Source organism: Salminus brasiliensis, chromosome 10 (assembly GCF_030463535.1).
Source record: "Salminus brasiliensis chromosome 10, fSalBra1.hap2, whole genome shotgun sequence".
Lineage (NCBI taxonomy): Eukaryota > Metazoa > Chordata > Actinopteri > Characiformes > Bryconidae > Salminus > Salminus brasiliensis.
This window is the reverse complement of record NC_132887.1, coordinates 15,931,221-15,955,631: the sequence shown is the minus strand read 5'-3', so window position 1 is coordinate 15,955,631 and position 24,411 is coordinate 15,931,221. Positions and strand designations below refer to the sequence as shown.

General features: G+C 39.4%; 2 protein-coding genes across 4 annotated transcripts; both read left to right on the top strand.

The window, feature by feature from the left end:
- Positions 1–820: 820 nt before the first annotated feature.
- On the top strand, positions 821–10,351 carry LOC140564220 (transmembrane protein 87A-like). The gene is made up of 20 exons (XM_072689466.1): positions 821–946; positions 1,642–1,699; positions 1,981–2,081; positions 3,252–3,368; positions 3,678–3,731; positions 3,919–3,966; positions 4,243–4,396; positions 4,527–4,588; positions 5,487–5,670; positions 5,792–5,891; positions 6,166–6,259; positions 6,565–6,638; positions 6,933–7,039; positions 7,164–7,222; positions 7,332–7,435; positions 7,557–7,636; positions 7,907–7,971; positions 8,141–8,202; positions 9,171–9,201; positions 9,342–10,351. The coding sequence occupies exons 1-20, from the start codon at positions 848–850 to the stop codon at positions 9,381–9,383; spliced, it is 1,695 nt and encodes a 564-aa protein (XP_072545567.1). The 5' UTR covers positions 821–847; the 3' UTR covers positions 9,384–10,351.
- A 749-nt stretch (positions 10,352–11,100) lies between these two features.
- On the top strand, positions 11,101–24,090 carry vps39 (VPS39 subunit of HOPS complex). 3 transcript variants are annotated; one of them, XM_072689457.1, is made up of 24 exons: positions 11,101–11,804; positions 12,059–12,124; positions 12,227–12,291; positions 12,812–12,854; positions 13,034–13,128; positions 13,504–13,599; positions 13,700–13,792; positions 14,329–14,512; positions 16,115–16,235; positions 16,414–16,534; positions 16,716–16,845; positions 17,190–17,332; positions 17,640–17,780; positions 17,879–18,020; positions 19,315–19,401; positions 19,767–19,840; positions 20,067–20,283; positions 20,415–20,543; positions 20,675–20,777; positions 20,929–20,974; positions 21,918–22,067; positions 22,971–23,105; positions 23,256–23,347; positions 23,477–24,090. In XM_072689457.1, the coding sequence occupies exons 1-24, from the start codon at positions 11,732–11,734 to the stop codon at positions 23,553–23,555; spliced, it is 2,625 nt and encodes an 874-aa protein (XP_072545558.1). In that variant the 5' UTR covers positions 11,101–11,731; the 3' UTR covers positions 23,556–24,090. The 3 variants fall into 3 exon arrangements, with proteins under 3 accessions (XP_072545558.1, XP_072545559.1, XP_072545557.1); XM_072689458.1 differs by having other exon boundaries at positions 13,501–13,599; positions 16,719–16,845; XM_072689456.1 differs by having other exon boundaries at positions 13,501–13,599.
- The last annotated feature ends 321 nt before the right edge of the window (positions 24,091–24,411 follow it).

The window sequence follows — 24,411 nt, the reverse complement described above, 5'->3', positions numbered from 1 at the left end:
TTGTCACCCAAATACAGCTTAGCATGTTTTGCCAGATTAGAAATGAGTAACTTAGGAAAGCAGTTAGCAGATTTAAATGCTAGTGCTAGATATTTCACTATGGTAGAGAACCAACTAGAGAGTAACTAATAATAATTAACCAATCAGAGAGCATGATTCAGTCAACCTATAGCCTATAGCCTATGTACAACTAGGAGAAGAGGTCTGCTGAAAGTTAGTTGTTATTATTATTATTATTATTAATAATAATAATAATAATAATAATAATAATAAATATCAATACATTATTACATAGAAATATCTGCTCCATATTTGATATTTATTTAATGATCAAATTTCCAAATACAATATATTTTAGAGTATATTTTATCTACAAAAAACGCCCTTTGCCAAGCATGTATTAACTCAGTGATGTTTTAGTATGGTGTTTACAGTGTGTGTGTTTCATGCTTTCAGCAGTGTTGTTAACAGCGTCGGGAAATATTCAACGGCATTGTGAAGAGCTGCCTGAACGCCTTGCTTTTCAGTGCATCGTTAATAAATTGTTGTTAATGTTAATAAATTGTTAATCAATGTTTTCTGTAAGTAAATTTCGGATTTTTACTTTGTGAGGAGGATTTTTCCCTCCAGTCAGTTTAGTGTAAACACTGTAGTGTGTGTGTGTGTGTGTGTGTGTGTGTGGTTTAACGCTGGGGTTAGTGGTAGCGCAGCGTAGTGGTGAACGTGTGCCGCCTGCTGGTGCGGTTCCGCTGATTGGCGGAGAGCAGAGTCCAAACAGCTCATGGTTCCGCCTCTGTGTTGTGTCGTGCTGGTAGGCGGCACTTGCCGGCTGTGTTTGACTGAGAAAATGACATATGTTTCTGTCTTTCTATCGTCTTTACTTTTATCGTCCTTATGCCTCGCATTCGGGGCGGAAGTTTCCCTGTGGACTTTAGATGTCTCTCCGGTAAGTGTGAAACACGCTCCGATAACGATTTGCTGGTCGCCTGTTTTAACAGTTTAGCCTCTGTCAGCTAGCCAGCCAGCTAGCTCTCTGCTACAACAGCGTGTACACAAGGCGCATCCTCAGTTCCTGTTTCACTTCAGCTGTAGCTAAAGTACTTGCCATGCAAAACATGTGGACGCTTTCGACTACTACTGTTATTATAGAGTGCCCTTAGGCCTATAGGGTTGTTAGGGAGCTGAAATATCTATCTCCACTTAGACGGGCTCTTTACTCATGCCATATGCCCACCTCCAAACAATCGACGTGGCTAGTTGTGTCAGGTTAGGACTAGGAGAGAAAGGGACAGAGGACAGTGAGGGTGGTTTTAACATCAGGGTTTTAACAAGGCAGTCCTGGTCCTTAAGAGCCACAGCACTGTAACGTGAGGGACTAGAGAACCTGGCTGAGTGTGCACTCTTTCACTGACCTCTGGAGAAAGCTAGGAAAGCTGCTGATCAAATACTAGCTGCATAATTCCAGTGAATCCTAACACACTGAAGTCAATGCTTTCTACTGGTCAGTCCAGGAGACTGCTTATAACAATTGACCACCATATGGTTAAATATGTCCAAGAACAGGATGCTTTTGGTCATCCTCTCATATTCTAATAGCGAGGCTGTCTGTAAATGTCTTAATTCATATGTGTCTTTTTGCAGCATATCGGACATGTTTTTCGCAAGACCCTATATGCCAACTCCACAATCTTTATGAAATGTAAGTTTTGCTATTTTTTTAAATGGAAATAATGTTTAATTCCTAACCAGCAGCATACATGATTCAAGATGTCATCAGTTTCACAAGCGTCTGTCTACTGTGAGGAACAACATATCAAGCTTTCAGAGTCCTTCTATCATACTAAATATGACCTTAAAAGGGTTTGTTATTCTGTGCAGTTGCTGTTAAACTCCAAGTTAATAAAGTTAACATGTTTAATATGTTGAAAGAACTGTACTGGGTGAGAACAGTTCTAATAACCTTTGTCCATTTGTCTGTAGTTCAGGGACATTTGGCAGCATGTGAAGAGAAAAAACTGGCCTTTAACGTGAGCTGGTACCTGCGGTCCTCCGTCTGCTATAATGAAGTGTTCAACACCCCAGTAAGTGTGATGCATCCACGTCATATGCATGTAAAGAGCCCCAGCTTTGCATACCTAAATCCTCACTGAGGAACTTGTGGGACAGACTAGAGCCATGCCCAGCATAGTCTGGGTGTGTCTTAATCAAATATGTCCGTTTCAGCTGAAGCACTGAGCTATGATGTAGGAGTGTGTCAATCACAGGCAACAAAAAGGATGTGCCTTCACATATCTAGTGTATTCTTCCTCCATTGTGGCACAACATGGTAATATGCTTCCTATCATGTTTATTCAGTGCTTAGGTGTTTAACTGGAGATATAATATACAGTTTACAATACATTTCTTATAATTTGTTGAACTACAAACATAAGTGAGCCTCAGGGAACAATGCTCATATAAAGGGAAACACTACGGAAATGCTTGTGTTTACAGTCGGTTTTCTCATAGTTCTATGAGTTTACTTTAGTGGAGTTGATTAAAATGTTAGCTTGTTGTGGATTTGGAAGCAAGTTACTTGTAAATGTTTCATTAAAGTCACTGCTGGTGTAACAGATGATGAAATTCACGGTTTCGATGAGATCACATTTTTTTGAGTCATGGAACGGATAATTTTTTTGATCAGCAAAAATGAACAAGAGAAAAGGTCAGAGTATTTTTAGCTTTCTGTTTGAGAGTATTTCGGTACTGCTCTGTTTGTATTAGTGACCATTTTGATATGGTCTGTTTCTGTTGTTCTGTGGTTGACTTACTCGAAGATTTTTTTTTTTTTTTTTTTTTTTGACAATCAACCATATGAGACTCCCACGCCTCACACTAGAAGAACTCTGCTCGTCATGTCGCACACCAGATTGATGACACTGCTGATGTGTGTTGCCTTATGGCTCTTGTGGCACAGTGTTTACAAATCGTAACGGTTTCATCTACATGCTCATGTTCATGTTACAGACAGCTGCTCAGTCTGTATGTTTTCACTGCAGCTCTGTGTCCAGATGGTGAATTATTACTATAGACAGTAACTGTGGTAGTAAAATGGCGATTAATTTGTTCACATGTGTCCCGTTCCATGGGAGGGGCCATCCTTATGGGTCACAGATTATCTGTGATCTCTTACACAGCTTAAAGTCACTAAGTTTCTGACACTGCCTTTTTTGTAGATGATCATCTCACAGTGTATCTTTTCTTTCCTTTAGGACAATAATGCATTGTCTATGTTTGGAATGGATCATAGGCTGAAGGAGGACTGGACTGGCTCCTATAGCCAGGGCTACATCTATTTTGAAAACTGCTCATCTCTATTAACACCAAAGGTCTGTGTTGGTTCCCTCACACAATTGTATTGCGCACTGGTAATGAAATGTGTTGTTTATTAGATTTATAATAACAATAGTCATCTTTACAATGTAACACCATTTTCAGAATAGTAATCCGCTGGAAGAAATAGTTCTCCATCCAATACGTTTTACTTCTAATCTAGTAAAAAAACGCACCTGGCCAGTATAGACAGTTACATACAATATAAACCCCGTTTTTATGTCCCAATACTTTTGTCTGTATAGTGTTCAGCTTGTTGTGAAAGTTTGTTTGTTTGTTTGTTTGTTTGTTTGTTTGTTTTCCAGGCCTATTATAAAGTGTTTCAGCCAGTTTTTCCTCTCAACAGTCCTAATCCCGAAGTAAGCATCTCAGCTATCACTGTTTCTCTTAAATTCGTATGCTGACCTAACATAGGCACAGGGTCAGTATGTAGTGAAATAAAGGGTAACTATGGGAACTAAATTGTTAGCATGCATGGGTGTTTGCATGAGTAAAGAAAATCTGTTTACTGTCGAAACCAGTTTCTACAACTTTTGTTGCTTTTAGGAGGACAAGGCCTCAAACCAAACAGGAAACGTGTGGGAGAGTGAACCGGTGAGATCCTTCTCACTGACACCTAACTCAAATGTCCAACATCATATGTTTTATATTGTTTATAAAAAACACAGTTTTGCCGTGTGTGAATTGGTGAATAGGTTTTGGTTTTCTAAGTAAAGCTATAGGTCACAAACAGTTTATCTAAAGTAATTATCTGCCTATATCTTTTTCTTTCAACTCTTGAAGTTTGATCATGCCCAAAAAGCATGCATATTTGTTTGTCATTCCTGATTACTTGTAGTACTCTGATCTTTGGTTTTATGTGTCTTTCAGGATGTTGGTGCAGTTGCTAAGTCATGGTCGCAGAGCCCCTACATGTTTATTGTGAAATTCCAACCAGAACCACTTCCTGATGCCAGTAGAGGGCGCAGAGAGGCAGAGGACAAGAACGTATCCAGTGATTCACTGAGCAAGTTATCAATTACAAGTAAAGGATACATTTTACAGTAGCATGCTTTCTGTACTTGTACGGTACTAAATACACGCCTAATCCGGATTATGAAGACCATATATGTGTGTCTGAGAGTCTGCATCCATTTCTGTCTGCTTGTTTGCAGTGACAGTAGAAATGAAGCATCATGATGACTACTCCTCACCTGCTGACTGGCCTCTAATGATGGTGAGTACTGTGACTCTCATTTGAGACCACAAGAAGGCACGCCATCTCTTGCCTCTATATGGAGTCTTCTTTTTTTTTTATCACACTTTCTTAAGTAGACCACTGATATTTTAAGTTAAGTTAAGTTTGAGCAAAAAAATCGAATCTACACAATTGTGGTGTTACCCTCGTTATAATTGATCTGGCTTTTTTGGTGTGTAAAGTGACATTTTATAGTTGACAATAAGTCACATAGCTAAAATGATGTATGTATGTATGCAAGTACATGAAAAGCTACGTTTGGTTTGTAACATTGTACTTTTATATACAGCATAATAATCACATTGTATTTAAGTGTCTTTCAAGTTATCCAAGTTCACTGTACGTCGCTATATTTCAAAATATCAGAATCAAAAACTATAGAATATAGACTGTATGTCAGAAGTTACAGATCATCGCTGAAATGGCAAATTCATATTGCCATGTAAAAAACCTTTTGCAGTTTCAGTGGTGATCATGTAAAAATAAAGAATAAGTAATTTTGGAGCATTTCTACTGGTCTATTCGTCATTATATAATAATATAAATGTAAAGAACTGCCAGATTCAGATTATATTAAAAAGGGTAAATTGGCAAAAATGTAAGAGATTTTTGCATGTCAGCGATGATAAGCAAGCCTATCTGAGCTTATTTTACAACACAGTGTGATTTGAGGCAAATGTGTGGTGATTTACTCACTCTACAATTTGTGGGTTGATATGCCTTAATTTCATGATACCTACAATCTTTCAAAAAAAGCAAATATGTCATCACTGATCCACTACCCATCTGGGGTAGGAGGAGAAATTGTGACCTATTGTTATATGTTATAAGTTTTGAGGCCAAAAAGACTGTGCTGAAGCCTGACTGTTTCTTGCAGTTTTTCATGGTTATGTGCATCGTGTACGTGCTGTTTGGTGCTCTGTGGCTCTTCTGGCTGATCTGTTATTGGCGAGACTTGCTCAGGATCCAGTTCTGGATCGGTGCTGTCATCATCCTGGGCATGTTGGAGAAGGCGGTCTTCTACTCTGAGTACCAGAGCATCCGATACCAAGGAGAATACGGTCAGTGGTGTAACTGTCGCTCTCTGCTTTCCTAGAGATGCTTGCTTAGTAAGTACTGAAATACGCTGATTCTCCGTCTTTCATCAATCTTTCTGTTCACTCTCTTATCTCTTCATTTCAGACCAAAGTGCTGTTATCTTTGCTGAGCTGCTGTCTGCACTGAAAAGATCCCTAGCTCGAATCCTGGTGATCATAGTCAGCCTGGGCTATGGCATTGTAAGGTGAGTGCTGCCATTATTCAAACTCCCTTTCTTCCAGACAGTACGTTGGGAAGCAATTACTTATCATAGTGATGACGCACAGCAGTTTTCTCAGTTCCATCTCATGAAGCATCTCTCCCCAAAGCTCCCCCTATTTGCTGTTGCTGTAATATATTGTTACAGAGCTACAATGGTAGACCCCAAATGATCCTGGTCATTGAACATTGTGTAAATCTGAAACATAAAGTGTGTTTTGAGTCTGTTTGTGAATATTCCCTGTCTCTGTTTCTCACAGGCCAAGGCTGGGGACTACAGTGCCCAGGCTGCTGGCTGTAGGCCTGCTGTATCTCATCTTCTCTTCTGTAGAGGGTGTCCTCAGGGTAACAGGGGTGAGTGTGGAATTAAAGGCATAAGCCTTGCCTCACCATGTTTGCCATTTTGACCTTTTGATGTAATTTTAAACTTAAACTTGCCCTTTACATTGTGTCAGAATGATGAATGGACCAATGGAAATGCTTCAAAATGGCTCAGTAAAATCTTTTTACATTGGGAGTTGTTTTGCTTTTTGTGTTGCCAATTTGCAGATGGTAGGTTTAGGTGTGGCAATGACATTATATTAAATTACATGATCTATTATAGTTGTGTGTTTTTGATGTTACTAAGTGTGACTTTCTTACTGTCATTTTCTGTGCAGGGTTTCTATGGCACAGTGGCTCTCGTTGCTAATCTCAGTCTCTCTCTTATTGATTCCTGCGTCATGTGGTGGATATCCTTTTATAAGGCAAAGGCATGTCTTGGCCAATTGATATATTTTAATTAAACATGCCATAGAATGTGTAAAAATTACAAACTGTATGTGCAGATGTGTCTTATAGATATTGTGCATATACACACAGAAAGGTGGACAAACTGTTTGGAAATTCCAACAAGAATATACATAAGTAACCATGTGTTATGTTGTCCGCTACTAGTCTGTTTATAACATGGCCTCATTTTCATCATTGTGTCCACCACTTGTGAAACACTGGACCTGTCAGAGTCCTTAACAGCTGGATTGCACATTTTCATCAGCTTGTCTCAGACAACTCGACTCCTGAAGCTGCGCAGAAATGTGGTGAAGCTCTCATTATACCAGCACTTCACCAACACACTTATATTCTCTGTTCTGGGTAAGGGCAATGTGAGAGCATGCATGTGAGCATAAGTGAACATGAGTTTAAAAAGGCTTGTACATATACATGCAACATACCAAATGTTGATGTTCTTATCATTTTTATGTTCATAAATCTACAGCATCCATCATATTCATCATATGGACAACTAGACAGTTCAAGATTGTGGGCTGTCAGAGAGTGAGTAGGACATTTTCTTGGGTGCTATTGTCAGAAATCTATGCTATGATCTTTTTGTAATAATCTCTGACTCAGTGACTGAGATGGTGCATTGTTTTTGGTTCGTCAGGCATGGAGAGAACTGTGGGTGGATGATGCTTTCTGGAGGCTGCTTTTCTCCACCATCTTGCTGGTCATCATGGTGCTGCTACGGCCCTCTGTCAACAGCCAAAGGTTAGCTTAGTATGTATGTATGCATGTATGCAATGACATTGTATGCAATTCTAGAGTGGATATGTGACCTTTCACTCTGTGTGAGGGTGGAAAATGCACAATGACATTATTCTGTGTGCAGATTTTCTCATTCTCCACTCATTGATGAGGAAGATGATGAGGATGATGAAGCGAAGGAGCCTATGCTTAATGAAGCCTTTGGTAAAGATCAGTTTATTCATATAAATCATTCAAACACAAATACAATAAATACTGTTCAGAACTTCTTTAAGTACAGAATGGTTTATTTGTTTTTGTTTTTGTGTTTTTTTGGCATTTATAAAATGCTGACTTCTGGGGGTGAGCAATATGATACATCATGTATTTATGCACATCTGCAAGCACTAATAGTCAAATTGCCCCTCCTGTTGACAGCTTTTAAATGACAAGAGCAATGGCTATTTTTAATGTTGCCATGTCTTCTGTTTTCAGAGGGAATGAAAATGAGAGGAGCAAAGTCAGAGACACACACCAGTCAGAAACTCCTCAGCAAAGAGGTAAGAAAATCAGAAACCTGATTTCCACATTATATGCACATCAACCACATGTCGGACGTATACAGTGTAATCAAATTCTGTGAATATTTACATTTTAGAGACTTCACAAATAAGGCATTCACCTCACTTTTGTTTTTTTTTCTTTCTATTACTGCTATGTGTTCCTTAGAGCTCCCAAGATGATGACCTGAAATGGGTGGAAGAGAACATTCCTACAACTGTAGTTGATGTGTGAGTATAGCTCTACCACAAAGTACTCATGCACAATATAAAGATATCTCCTTTTTTATGTAACCAAGACAATGTGCTATTATGATACTGTTAATTTGACATGTTTTACAGTTTAATTATTACCAATTTACCTCAGAAATTTAATTTTTTGCCTTGTCCAAATCTGCTATATCAGATCAGTTTTAATTGACTACATGTACCTGTGTCAGTAAAGGTTTCAGCTTCTTTTGCCTTTTATAAAATAAAACCGTATGGATGGAGTGGTATGGACACACTTGAAGAAGCATTACTCTTGCTTTCTATGACTAAAATGTACTAAATTTGTATTGCTCCAACTCTAGTACAGGACTATGAACATTTAAAATGTGTAATTTGCACTAAACAAACTGTCATGCATGTTACTGGTGTAATCGTAATCAAAAATCAATTAGCTATTCCCATCTATCCCAAAATTACATTATCCCACCTCACCACAGAAAATAATCTGAATCTGAATAAATTGTACTAAAGTAGGACAAGAACATAAAACATAGTTGAAGTTACCTAGTCACAGGGATGCTAGTCCTCCAGTTTAGCAGTACATTTATGTTCAAGAACATGACGTGTCTCTTTTTTTGTTTGTTTGTTTTTCTACTTGGAAATAATTTGATTTACTGTTTTGTCATTTGCTGCCCAGTTCTTGTCATGGTGTTGCATAGTTCTGATCTATCACACTTGACTTGACTTAAATATTCAGATGGCCCTAAAGGCCTCCTTTAGCTAGATCAGGTGAGTTAGCATTAGAGCTAAACTCTGCAGGTTGGTAGATCTCCATGACATTGAAGCATTGGGCAGCCCTAGCTTAAATATTAAAGTCACACTCCTGCAGTGTTTAGCTGGGGTTCTGCATTGTGCCGTTCTGTTCACGAAAGGAAGTAAACCTATTTATTGTGATTCTAATTCTGTGGAACACTTCCCTCTTTTCCCAGAGCTTTGCCTGTGGTGTTGGATGAGGAGGAGGTAAAGTGACTCTTTCTTTTTGTGTCTCATGATCATGGTCACATTTTTATCCATTATATGCTCACAGTCAGATGTTTCACAGTAACATTACTCAGCAGCCCTTAATCTTGCATGTGTCTGTCCACCCTTCCTCCTACCAGGAACTTCTCAACACCAAGATGGAGAGGTCCAAAATGGAGTAGGCTTGAAGCAGGGCCAAAAAAGCAAGATATTTATTTCTCCAGTGCAGCTGAGGACTTGTAAAAAGATGTGAAACGTCTTTCATTTGAAACCCATAGTTGGAAGAGGTTTTTATCTGCGATCTTTTCTGGCCTGTGGCAAACTGTGGAAATGAGTCTCAGGCTTGATGTGAAATCTTGATTACTTTCATTCTTTACGTTTCTGATCTCTCCACCTCTTCTTTCGCTTATTGTTTTTTGTTGCATATTTTGCTGGGATTCTAGCTGTGCAGGAAGTCTTTCTAATCTACAGCATCTCTGCTTCCTCAAATGTGTAAAGGGATTCCACTAAGACTAAGACTCTATCATTCAAACCTTTTCAACACCCAAGTCAATACTTACCTTAACTTCATTACCGATTACTGAACAGTACGTTTTTTTGATGCCTCATTCTAAATTACACACTGGACGTGGGTGTGGCTGAAAGCATAATGATGTGCTGACAGTAGAATTATTATTGAATCACTGATTCTGATAATATTAACTTTCTTGGGTATTCAAGGCATTGCCACAACTCTGTAGTATTGAAGTTGTTCAGTTGGTACCAAGACAGTATCCCATTACGATAACCAGTCCTCAGCTTTTGCATACATGCCATGAATGCGGACTACATAAAGGTACAACACTGGCTATGGGTGTTTGCAGATGGGTTTGGGAGACATGGCTTGCCTTTTTTTTTGTTTTTTTGTTTTTTGGATTGTCACCTGAAATAAAACATTTATCAAGCATATAATTATTATAACTTGCATATATTTATGTTTTAAAGTTGATAATTCTTACATTTAAAAAATGTGGTAAATATATATATATTTTGTATCTCATATACTTTTTTTGTATTTTATTGCCTTAGCTTTTCTGGTGCCATGGGAAGTGAGTGTTTGTTTTCTTTAAGGTTTGGCTAAATAATATTAAAATTTACTTTGTCTTTTTAACCATTGTGCCTTTATTCATTGCAAACCTTGGTAGAACTTTAGTGTTACATTTATTGAATTGAATTGAATATTGAATATGTTGGTGCTTGGGTGTGATGGAATACAAAAGGTTCATATGGCTTTTATGAGGGTCAGTTTTTGGTTAATAAGAGTATTACATGTAGAAAACCGCCAAACAACATCGACGAGGAACGTGAATTATGTACAAGTGGTAGCAGAAGTCCTCCGTCCAGCTCTGTGTAGGTCGCTGTCTGTACCTCTGTAATGTGTAATTCGGCTCTCGTGAGCTTTGACTCATATCACGTGCCTGTCACGACACTGAAAGCGTCCACAAAGCTGAGCGAATCACGGGATGTTTGACTCAGTTTACAGAATCGATTCTTTTGAGAACCTCCGAGTCAACCCGTTCATCTTCCCCACATAACGCTACAAAGGCGTGTGGTTCAGCGACTGATCGTGTCGATAATTGAACTCCCCAACCATTCATTAATTCCCCTCCACTCACGCACTAATCGACCGAACCGGTTCACAAGTGCAACTGAGTCAAATGCAAGGCAGATTGAAAAGGACGTTTTACTCGTGTTACACAAGTTCAAATGAGTCAAACGCACCGCAGATTGCTGTAGACGTTTTACACAGAGACTGACTCCTTGTAGGTTAGTTGAGTCTAACCTCAATTTTCAATTTGTTTTGCGTGTGACTCAGTTGAACTTGTGAACCGGTTCGGTCGGTTTACCAAAAAGAATCGGTTGAAAGGAACAATTCGCGTACGAGTCGGACAGTGCTCTCAGCGAGTTAGCTAGCTAGCTTACCAGCTGTCAACACCTCGAACTAGTCTGTTTTACTGGGTTTTTGATGGTCTTTGAAAAGACGCAATTGATGCCGAGGTTAACACGAACGACCCTAAGTGGGAATATGGGATGACATGACATTTAGACCAGTAAGCAGGGCGGTACTGGCGGTTTGTTGACACTCGCACTACAGTATGACAGCAGCACACAGCAGCGTTAGCTAGTGCTAGCTAGCTAGTTAGCTGCGCCGCTAGCGCTCAGTGTATCCGACATAGAGTCACTTCTGTCGTTGTCACACTTTTTCCGGTCGGCGTGGGAACTCGGGGGATGGAGCGGACGGGCTAACAGTCTGAACTAGAGTTAGTCGAGCTGTGTAGCTAACTGATGTGTGAGCTTCGTCTGTTTGCCAGCTCTGCGCACTGTTGCTGTTAGCTAGGTAACAGTTAGTGCTAGCTCGCTAAGGGTTTCAGTTCACCAGCTTCCCGGTTCGCAGATGTCACCATAGCTTACAGTTCCACTTTTCTTTAAAGCCATTTTATTTGCCAGCTTTTTTTTTGTGTAAATCTACACAGTTAGCTTTACTGCCACCATGCATGACGCCTATGAGCCCGTCCCTATCTTGGAGAAACTGCCCCTCCAGATCGACTGCCTTGCGGCCTGGGGTAAGATTCTTCTGTATCCCTGTGGGCATTTGGAAAAGGCTAGCTAGCTGCCTGTATCAGATAACTGCGAGTTTGCTGCTTCAGTTATATTTAAATGGTCCTCTTTAGTAACCTGTCATTAGTTGCATTGGGGTTCCAGGTTTAATACAATCTAGGGCTCATTTCTGCCTTTGTTGTTGTAGTAAACAGTCTTGCCACACGTTTGTGGCCTCGTGAAAAAAAATCTGACACACTTTGATAATAATGTTATGCAGAGGACTGGCTGCTTGTGGGGACAAAACCTGGCCACCTCCTTCTCTACAGGATCAAGAAGGATGCAGGTAGGACATTAGAGTTGCACTTGTCCCTGAAGCTCTGTCTGTTTGCTTTTTTTAGTCATTCCTGTTTCTGTCTCTTCTGTTCATGATCCTCACCTCTCACAGGTACAAACAGATTTGAGGTAACGCTCGAGAAATCCAACAAGAATTTCTCAAAGAAGATCCAGCAGGTATGCAAATGTTTCTCTGCAAGAAGGGATTAGACATTTGAGCTCTCTTAATAAAGTCTCTGTATCTGATGCATGCCGGCATTCATCAGTTTCTTGCTGAACATGTTGTGCCATATTCTGTGGCTCAGCTGTGTATCACTCAAGTCTGAATTCACATCAGGTTTTTAAAATGTGTTTTCTGATAAAATTATCTGGAGGCTAATAAATACAACCTAACAAGCTAGCATTAGAGTTCTCCTAACAGCAGTGGGTTTTTTTGTTTGTTTGTTTGTTTGTTGTTGTTTTTTTTTTAAACAGAGAAACAGTTCAGTTACAGAAATTCCTACAGATTCATAGGTAGAGAGTTTTACCAGTATTTATTTGAAATATAACTCTATAGGCTATACTGTCACTACTGTAGAGTAGGTGAGTAGGCATGTTTACAACAGATGTAAGATGGTTACATTTTTCCTTTTTGGCCAAAGTGCTCCTTTAACGTAAAAGTGTCACTTCTGATCGTCCTCTTTTTTTTCACCTCCAGCTGTTCGTTGTGTCCCAGTACAAGATTTTGGTCAGTCTGCTGGGTAAGGCTTTGTGTTTATTTATTTATTTTTTTTTTTTTACTGTATTTATTGAATGTGGTGTACCAAGTACATTTATTGAATGTGGAGTTGCTCACTTGTTCAGTTTGTTATGGAAAGTGTCAGTAGTCTATATACTTTGTCTCAGATAATGATCAGTGCTGCAAACTTGTTTGTTTCAGAGAATAACATCCACGTCCATGACCTACTCACTTTTCAGCAGATTACTGTGGTATCAAAGGCCAGAGGTGCCACGCTATTTGCTTGCGACTTGCAGGTGTGTATGGATTAAAATAGCTTTATCTAAAATGTTTTTTACAGTGCTGTGAGATATTTAATTTCTTAGTAATTTAAGCATTGGAAATCACAAGAATACATTTCTATGTAGATATGTATATGCAAGACTGAAATTTGTTGTATATGCACTTTGTGTATTGCATATTGCTATTCTGAATTAGTATGCAGCACCAAGTGTAGCCCTGGCTGTAACGTTTGTCCTGTACATTGAATTACACAGTCTTAGTCATTGCATTTATTAACCTTTGTTATATAACCTATGTAGTCAAACCAGGATATGTCCAATGCATATTTTCTCATAGATTATCACTGCATGCAGCATTGCATCCCTTTTTTGATCTGTATTCCTTAGCAGTCCACCTCAGGTGAAGCAAAGTTGCGCATGTGTGTTGCTGTCAAGAAAAAACTACAGCTGTATTACTGGAAAGACAGGGAGTTCCATGAATTACAGGTAAGCTTAAAGGCAATGATTTTAATGTTGTTGTTTTTTCTAAATAAAGAGGCTAATGTTGCTGTTTTCGTTTAAGTAAAAATTTTATTGTATCTTACAGGGAGATTTTGCAGCTCCAGATATTCCCAAGTCCATGGCTTGGTGTGAAAATTCCATATGTGTGGGTTTCAAGCGTGACTACTACCTGATTCGAGTATGTTAAATCAATGCACATGATTTTCAGAATTAAAAAGAATTTAAAGAATGGTTCAGCCAAAAATCAGATGTAATCAGATGTAGTAGTTCAACCAAGACCTGTTTGGTGACCACTTTGTTCTGCTACTTTAGCACTGCAGCTATGAGACTAACCTTTATGGTCACCTAAATTATTTTTGAAAGTACACTTTTAAACCATATCTAGATCTTATATAAAGTGCCCCAGACTTGTTGATGTGTTTAGGACACACTATGACTCACTGCCAACTGAAAAATGAACAAAACTACTTTAAACTTAAAACTGGCTTTTTTCAAGGTTTAGCTATGTTGTTCATCTTTATTGTTAATGGAAAGTCATAGTGTGCCATACACCTTAACATCAAGTCTGTGCCATCTTAAAGAGGACCTGGATGCATTTTAAGTGTGTTGAGAGACATGTGTGATTGGATAACTGTTGATTTATAGCGTTTGTTAGCAAAGTTAGCCTTGTACACCATTGTGCACAACATTTTTTTTTCCCTATGATCTTGCTAGATGGACGGGCGTGGCTCAATTAAAGAGCTGTTCCCAACAGGGAAGCAGTTAGAGCCACTGGTGGCCCCACTTGCTGATGGGAAAGTGGCAGTGGGTCAGGATGACCTCACAGTTGTCTTGAATGAAGAAGGAGTTTGCACCCAGAAGTGTGCCCTCAACTGGACTGACATCCCTGTTGCAATGGGTATGGCTTCCTTTCTTATGTGTTATACAACTTCATTGTTGTTGGATTGAGAAAAGTCCATCATCCAAAAGTATCCAGCCAAGAGGTCATAAACTAATGGTCATAAACTTAGCACTGGACAAGCAGAGTAGGTTACTTGTACAGCAGATATTGCGTAATGATCTAGACAAAAATGAATAGATGCACAAATTGCAATTTACTTATCTACCAGCAGAGGCAGTATATATCTGTGTTCTCAGGGCAAAATGTATTCACTTAAGAGAGATAGAAAGTGCAGTGTATATTTTAGTTTTTTGCTGAATAAATTTGAAAGCATTACCACAAGGTTATTTTTATAAGAACAACTTGTACATGTCTAAAAATTTAAACTTTGTTTTGACAAACACATTTCATTCACTGTAATTCTGTTGTTTGAAACATACAAGCTTTCCAACCTAAAATCATAAATAAACATCATAACAATCTTTACAGTCTTGACTACAACATAGTTCAGGGTAATATTCTACATCGTTTTTGTTCATAATATCTGAATGTATTGAATATATGAATATATGCATTTATAATCTGTATATTATAAATCTGTGATGAATCCATGCATGTAGTCTTAAAACAGTAATTGAATTTATATGGAGGAGATGGACCTCTCTCATCATTTATTTGAGTTGACTTGATTGTACAGCTGCAATACAGCTAACCCCACCATATGTAGGGTGGGACAATGTGGGGAAAATTGCCTATAATGCTTGACTAATCACATCTTTGTCAAATCTATTGAGGTGATATACAGAGGCAAAAATACAAACATTGTGTTGCTGTCCCAATACTTATGGACCCAATTGTAAATGTGGGAGGAAAACAAGAGTTTTATTTTTCATTCTCATAGTGTAGATTCACTGCTTTGCAAAAAGTACATAACTGTTATTTATGTTTGTCCTTATTTTCCTTTTTGAAGCACATTCACTTTGAAAAGGGAAGTGAATCCTTAAAGCTGAATGGAGAGTAATTTCCTCATTCACATGTAGATCACTGGTTTTGGCAGACTGAAGCATAGCATGCCCTCAGTGTTTGTTTCCTCTCTGCACAGCTTGTGCACAAATAAGATCTTTAAGGGCCCTGGCTCCAAGTTAGTCTCTCATTGTGATCAGAGACCTGCCCGTTCCTGGGCTCTGGCTCCAACTGGATTTCCTGCCCCATGTGCCTGGGGGACTTTAGATTCGCTGATGGACTACATATTACCCATAGATGTATTTATTTTTGGCACTTCAAATCAAATTCTGTAGCCTGCATTCTTAGTTTTCCCCTCTTTTCCCTTTTCTCCTGTATTTCTCATAAATCCCTCATAAGTGTATATAGGTGCTATGTCAAATGACTCTAATGAAGCCAATTAACTATTTAACTATTCAAAGGTCTCCACAACTATTTAAAAGAGATCAAAGTTCTCATGCTGATTGGTTATTTCCCACCTCCATGACTGTCTAGGCTGATTGTCCAGTAGGTCATAAATAATATCTCTTAACTGTCAAAATCTGCAAACGGTGTGTGCAGGGTTTTGACACTGCCTTTCAGTCTTTCATTTTGTGTCTGTTTTCTCCACACCAACAGAGCACCAGCCTCCTTATATCATTGCGGTGCTGCCACGCTATGTCGAGATCCGTACCTTTGAGCCCAGGCTGCTGGTGCAGAGTGTGGAGCTTCAGAGGCCACGTTTTATCACATCTGCAGGGTGAGACATCCATAGCTCACCAAATGAATCACTAATATGGATAATTAAAAAAACTTCACAGCTAATTTCTCTTTAAACACTGATTGTGTCTCAATTCAGGTCTTAAGATGGTGTTTTAATGGTCTGTAATTTTCTCTCCCTACCCTTATTGTTTTTGGGTTTGTTTTTTTTGTCCCAGGCCCAATATAGTGTATGTTGCCAGTAACCATTTTGTGTGGCGACTTGTGCCAGTCTCCATAGCCAGCCAGATCCGGCAGCTTCTACAGGACAAGCAGTTTGAGCTGGCTCTTCAGTTAGCGGTGAGTTAATCCAGAACAAATGCAGTCAGTCACTACAAACGCCTGTGCATGAAATGCTGTTCAGCAGCACTTTCATTCAGTTCAAAAACCATGCAGACCTGAGCTACAGTGTTGCAGAGGTGGTACAATCAGTTATACTCCCTCCCTTTTCACCAGTGTGTATTCCTTTTCTCTCTCCTAGAAGATGAAGGATGACTCAGATGGCGATAAGAGGCAGCAGATTCACCACATCCAGAACCTATATGCCTTTAATCTCTTCTGTCAAAAGCGCTTCGATGACTCCATGCAGGTGTTTGCCAAGCTTGGCACAGGTGAGGTGGGGAGGATCCGGTCAATAACAATGTCTGACCAATACTGAATCTATTATATGTATGTATTTATTTATTTGTATATGCTGTTGATGTATTGGAAGTACTGAATAATCTGTATAGTGTGGGGAACTCGTCAGCTGTACTGTTTCATAAGACATTTGGTAGAACTGCAATGACAGTTCTGATTGTTGGAAGAAGAATTTAGTAATCAGGTTGTGCTCTAGTTGAGGTAGCTTATTGTAAGTACCCTTTCAAACACTTCTGCATCACTACAGTTTATGTCATCAACTTTGGCAGCATACTGCTCATTCTGATAAAGCTGGATGTCCTACTCTCTGTTATAGATCCAACTCATGTGATTGGGCTGTATCCAGACCTCCTGCCCTCTGACTACCGCAAACAGCTGCACTACCCCAATCCTTTACCCACTCTCTCTGGAGCTGAGCTTGAGAAGGCCCATCTAGCTCTCATTGACTACCTAACACAGGTACATACACATTTCCGTCTCACAGTTTACTATTTTTCCTACTCATTCCCTTTTTGTAAATGTTTATTATAGTTTTAAAATATGTTATTTATCTGGTCTATATGGTCCATATATGGATATTAAGCTGCATAAACTACTAGGGTTTTCCACAAAGCAGGATTTCTCATTGTATAATTTGATCCCAAAGTTGTTGATTGTCCAGTGGGAGTGTCCCATGGGAATGTGGCTCTTGTCATTGTTTTTGAAGAACATTTAATACTGATGATTATATACTTCTTACTACAGTTTTCTTGATTTAATTACATAGAAACGCAGCCATTTAGTGAAGCAGCTGAATGACTCCGACCCCTCCACCACCTCCCCCCTTATGGAGGGTACACCCACAATCAAAAGCCGCAAGAAGCTCCTTCAAATCATAGACACCACCCTGCTCAAATGCTACCTCCATGTAAGTTCACCTTCATCTATCCTGGTGTTGGTAGAGTGGTATGAGTGTGGTCTTTGGGTGAAAGCAAGTTGCTAATGTAATTGTTGTAACGTTTCTAGACCAATGTCGCCTTAGTATCACCCCTCCTGCGCCTGGAGAACAACCACTGTCATGTCGAGGAGAGTGAGTATGTACTCAAGAAAGCCCACAAATACAGCGAGCTCATTATCCTCTATGAGAAGAAGGGCTTACATCAGAAAGGTAAGCTTTGCATGCTGTTCAGTGTAATTCAACACACTACAGTGCCCTTGTGGCACACAGATTGACACTGTAACAGCTGTTGTAGTTGCACTCAGCTTCAAGCACTCTCCATCTCAGTGGTACTTGGATTTGACATATTTTGTTATCATTGCTACAGTTACCAATTGGCCAACCATCAAACATTCAGGGAAAGTGTAATTCAGGGTTTCATGTAAGCATTTGATACCATGCAATTTATTTTTGCAAGTAATGTCTGGTAGCAGGGACCGCTGGGCTTATCCCACTACCAAACACCAATAGTAAGGGTAAGGCAATGCAATGTTTATTTAGTAGAATTTCTGAATGTAGTAGATTTATTTTATAAGCTAAAGCAATAAAAACAGATTTGAATTGAGAATAAATATGCATTAATTGAGCTTAAAAGATGTTAAAAAACATTGAGCTTAAAAGAATATATATATTTTACAGTACCATATGTTGGTAGTAGCTAGGAGCGTAAGACGTTACTAAATTCAACTTATATCTCATGCTCATCCATTTTAATTCTTTTAAGGAATATGAGCAGAGTGCATTATCAAACTGGTGCTAGCCTATTTTAAGAAGGGAATGAAGGCACTGAAAGCAAGAGTGATCAGCTGTTGCCACGTTTCAGTATTCTATGTAATTATCAGAAAGCTAAAACCATTTGTTCTTGCACTTTATACCTGGATTTTTTCTTGTTTATAATTTAGTCAAAATGATTAGATGAGATTAGATGTAGGAAATATGGTTATAAAGCATAACAGTTTCTGAAAATAACACCTTGGAACAGTTTCGTGCAGTGCTGGCAGCATGTTGCTCTAGTGTAAGTGCTCCACAGAGACTTAACATTTGTTCAGCTTTTGATGAAGGCAGGGGCATCTTAGTCATTTGGATGTTTAATGGTATTTGGTGAGCATTCAGATGTGCTCATGTTCACAGTGAGTGTTTTTAATCAGACCGCTGCAGCAAGCTGTGCTAGTGACGTAATGCCCTACAGACAAGGCAGCTGCTAATGACTCTTATACACTTATTCACTTGCACCATCTCTCTCTCTCTCTCTCTCTCTCTCTCTCTCTCTCTCTTTCTCTCTATGCTTATTTAAACAAGTCACAGCATTCTGCCTGCTGCAGTTGCATTGCTGCCAAGGCTGTGTCCTGTATAAACACATCGATCATAAAACTGTCTGTTCGTCATGTCATTGATATCTCTGAAACATGGTAAAGTGCTGAAGACGCATTTCAAGCTCTGTTCTAATGGAAATGGTGGTCTGTAGCCCTGCAGGTGCTTTTGGATCAATCCACTAAAGCCAACTCCCCCCTGAAGGGTCATGAGAGGACAGTGCAGTATCTCCAGAGGCTAGGTGGGTCTGTGCTCAAACTGCCTCCTGCTTGGATTTCTGTTCAGTGAACACCTGTTCAGGATTTAGAATACATCATCAAATTATAGGCTGCTGCCAGAGTACCCTGGGCAGTCAGAGAATGAATTTGTATGGATTTATGCGTTCCTAAAGTGTTTTCTTAAGTGCTTAAGTTCACAAGCAGTTTCTTTCACCCCACTTTTTTCTGACAGTAGTCAGGGCTGAATTCTGAGTCGGAGTTTTGCTTTTTTGTGTGTGCAAAATAAACAGTTGATTGCATAAGTATGGAAGTTTTACCACTTTGTTGTTCAAATGCACTCCACATTCATACCTGCAACCTGCTTACTGTATGCTTTTCATCTTAATAGGGGCAGAGAATCTGGGCATCATCTTTGAGTTCTCCCCGTGGGTGCTGAAGATTTGCCCAGAGGACGGTCTGAAGGTGTGTGTACTACTGGTTTTGTGTAATTAATGGTAGAATAACTAACAGTGCTTCTGATAAAGTAAAAAGAAGGGTGGCCAGAGTTTGCCTTTGTGTTCCATTACAGTATTTGCCACCTGAATTATGGTTTAAAGTGGCAACGTGATGCCCCAAACTAAATGCATACATGATGATATAGTGCATAATGCTTGTTAATTGTCTCCACTGTGGTCCTCTTTGGCAACAGATTTTCACAGAGGACCTGCCGGAGGTAGAATTGCTGCCAAGAGATAAAGTGCTGGACTTCTTAAAAGAGGGCTTCAAGGAACTGGCTGTGCCATATCTGGAGCACATTATCCACGTGTGGGATGAAACAGACCCCGAGTTTCACAACGTGCTGATCCAGCTCTACCTGGAGAGAGTACAGACCCTGATGAAGGAGTACCTCAACTCTCTGCCTGAAGGTGGGAGCTGGAGCCGTGTGTGCTATTTATAAAGAAAATGTCATTTAAAAGAACTAGATTTTGTTTGTGCTTGCTGTATTTATATATTTATTTTCTCCCTCTTGTTCCCTAACGTTATCCTCTTTTGTTAGGTATTCCAGCTTTATCTGCCGGCAAAGAGGAGGGTGAGCTTGGAGAGTTCCGGAACAAGCTGCTGTGTTTCTTAGATGTTTCAATCTACTATGAACCAGAGAGGCTCATCAGTGACTTCCCATTTGATGGTGAGTCTTCAGCGAGCCTTTCAGTGGCGACGTTATTATATCTGTGCTGAAATGAAAGATATAAAAGCATTCAGACTACTCTTAATTTGATGGTCATGACATGTCTTATTCCTTTTCTCATCTTTTCTCAGGTCTGCTGGAAGAGCGAGCTCTGCTTTTGGGGCGTATGGGCAAACATGAGCAAGCCCTATTTATCTATGTGCACATACTGAAGAACACTCACATGGCAGAGGAGTGAGTAGGCTACTGTTTTATAAATTAATGGTGTAATTAGACAATTTTATGATATGCTGTCTAAAATGTTTTTTGGGTATGTTTACAACATGTTTTCTCCAGTGTTGGATGGCTCTAACTGTGTTTTTTTTTTTGTTTTTTGTTTTTTTAGATATTGCCACAGGCATTATGACAAATTAGCAGATGGAAGTAAAGATGTGAGTGTGGCTCCATAAATACACACATGCATCACACATTGTAACTCTGTAGCTATTTGTGAAGAGTAGAGAGACATGTTCTACATGGTTTAAATTAAGATGCTGATAGGCTTCATCCAGGAATAATTTGTTTGGCCTTATAAATCTACTTCCTTTTTGCTTATAGTTTGGCTGTATTAGTTTGCTCAATCTCAGGTTCGGAATGAGCAATATGGATCAGCTTTTTAGGAATAAGCAATATACACTATATGTCCAAATGCTTATGGACACCCCTTCTAATGAATGAACACCCATGGGATGAGCAATACGTTTGTCCATATAGTGTATATCTCAGTATGGATTTTTGGGGAAAGAAATACTAACTAGATTTTAATAGAGGCATTAGAAGTAAACAAATTGGTGCCCTGTAGATTACAATGAATTAATACAAAAATTAAACAAATAAAATTAAATATTTCTAACAAATATAAAAAGCCAAATGATATGATTCTTTTGTACAGCAAGGGATGTTGTGTGAGCTGTTGACTAAATCTTTACCCTCCCCCTCTCTCCCTCTTTGTACATCTACATTTTAACTGACAATCATACACAGAGGAGCTTAGCATTTTGTACAAACGGGGAAACAAACTGCACTCTGCAGTGTGTATGGCACTATGTGATACCTGCTTAACCTCAGCTTTTGTGTACTCACTAGTGGCAAGGTTGTGTGACTGCCACGGCCCCTAAGAATCCTTACTATGCGCATAAATATTTATTTTTTATATATATATATATATATATATATATATATATATATATATATATATATATATATATATTCCTTATCTTGACCTAATCTGGATCATTCTGTCAAGTCTTATTTGTAAACAGACGCTTTAATGTGTCTCCTGCCTCCAAATGAATTGTGTAAACAATGTGCGTTTCTGCTGTATTGTCTTTGCAGGTGTACCTGTCTCTGCTGCGCATGTACCTGTCTCCTCCAGACATGCATTGCGTCGGTCCCATTAAGATGGAGTTGTCCGAGCCACAGACTAATCTCCAGGCCGCCCTGCAGGTCCTTGAGCTGCACCACAGCAAGCTCAACACTACCAAGGTGAGAGTATATATATAGATATTTATACACATACACACACATTTCCAGACATAAGCACAAAAAGAATCATTCAGAGCTGTTTTCCAGCAGGACACTTCATTAGCCACTGTCCCCTTCCTCTTCACTCTGCACGACGATTGTTGCACTACAGGACATGACTCCTATAAACCTTCAGGTGTTTGAGGCGCCAAGTATCTGCAGTTTAGAATGTAGAGCATGGGTGTGCTGTGAAAGGCGCTGCTCCCTCCTACTCTCCCCGGCTCTTGCTCATTTGTTTTTATGTGATGTTGCTTTCATTTCCCCTGGCTGCTGGCCCAAGGCCTTCCTTGCCAGACAGCATGCAGAGAAAGACCACAACTGAGGATGTTGGGAGAGTGGAGCGAGTTCAAAAGTGCTGCTGCACCCAGCCGTGTGCAACGTGGAATACAGTGCCACACAGCTCTGAGCTACATGCAGCTCATTTAACCCTTTACTCTTCTAATCTTCTTATTGTTTAATTATTTATCCTAAGTTCTATTATTCAGTAACTATTATTAATTATTCAGTATTCACTGTGAAACTAATATGAAAGTTATGAGAAAGAGGAATGGACTCGCCCACAGTTTCTTGGAATTAAATGGGTTGGGTAAAGCTTTTTCTGCCTTTCTACTTTTAAGCATACTAGAGGAGAGTTTGAGAATTGTAGGTGCATTGTAGTAGAATGCTTTTAGTTTTAAAACCCTATACATATATATCTTGCAACATAAGCCAGTTATAGGTTTGAGCAATTCATTAAGATATATATTTTTTATTTTTTTTTTAGTAGTGATTTAGCAGACAGTAAAACACAGTTCAGTACAACAGAGTTTAGTGCAGGTACTTATACTGTTGGTACTTGACATGTCCTTCTTCTCCCTGCACTAGGCCATCAACTTGCTCCCAGCGAACACTCAGATCCGAGAGATCCGCGTGTTTCTGGAGAGTGTTTTGGAGGAGAAAGCTCAGAGAAAACGCTTTGACCAGGTCCTCAAGAGCCTGCTGCAGGCCGAGTTCCTGCGGGTGAGTTACTGAAGAGGTTGAAAGACCTACTACTTTATGCATATATATTCAGCATTTTGCAGCTGTGCTCCTGCTTTAACAAACCCATTGTGTTTGCCAATTTTGAAGCAAGTATTCTAACTGTGTGTTTGTTTGTATCTGTTTTTATAGGTCCAGGAAGAGCGCATCTTTCATCAGCAGGTAAAGTGCGTTATTACTGAAGAGAAGACCTGTCGGGTGTGTAAGAAAAAAATTGGAAATAGGTATGTCAATAATGGACACTTATATGCAATCGATTTTACAGTATGTAAGACTTTGCTTGTAAATTGGGTGTTTTTGTTCTATATATTTTAAAGGTTTAAAAACTACCATGCTTCTTGTCTTTTTCACAGTGCCTTTGCCAGGTATCCAAATGGTGTAGTGGTCCATTACTTCTGCTGTAAGGATCGCAGTCTGTGTCCCACCGAATAGGGAGATTCCCCCAAATGGATGCACTTAATACACATCTCCAACTCCTGCGAAGACTCTTATGTATGACTCTGAAGAAAAAAAAAATATCTTGATGCACTATTGAAGGAACTGCCCGTTTGGAATGGTCTTGCTTGGGTCAAATGTTATGGGACTTTGGACAGATTACTGCTCACCTCTTATGGCTATGGATGGAGACCTAACTGTGTTGCGGTGCAAGTAAGGTTCCTGTCATGTTCTGGCTTTGAAGACAATTATGTCAATGCACAACATACCATAGATCTTACTTTCTTGGGAGGAAAATCTCAGTGCCTCTCTTTCACTCCTTTGTTTTTGTTCTTTTATTTTGAGGTACATTTTTTGACAAAGTTTGCCATATGTGTAAAATTAAATGCCTGTATATCACGCGTTAAGCTTGTTCTCTGTTGTGTTCCAGCTCGCACAGTACATACAGACTGTTATGCTGAGCTCAGCTTGTGAATGGGCTCTCTGCTTCACTGTATTAGCTTTAGGATGTTCTGGCTGCAGTGTTGGAAGGTGGGAGTGGGGGGGGGGGGGGGGGGAAGACACCAGCTTGAAACTTTGATCTGGCCCTTCTTGCAAAGGCCAGCTCTCACAAGGGCCCTTTGCAGTGGGCTGGCTGCACAAATGAGTAGGTGGTAAATCCTTTATTGTTTCTTCTTTCCTTGAACTCGCTCTGTTTTTTGGTCTTAGAGATGTAGCAAGAACATACCGAATTTGTTAACAGCGCGAATTCTTCAGCTTGTAACTAATACAAAGCGTAAGCAGTGTTTTTGTTTTCTATGTTTTTGCTGGAAGCTTAATAATAACAACAGCAGCTGTTCACCAATCACAGTAG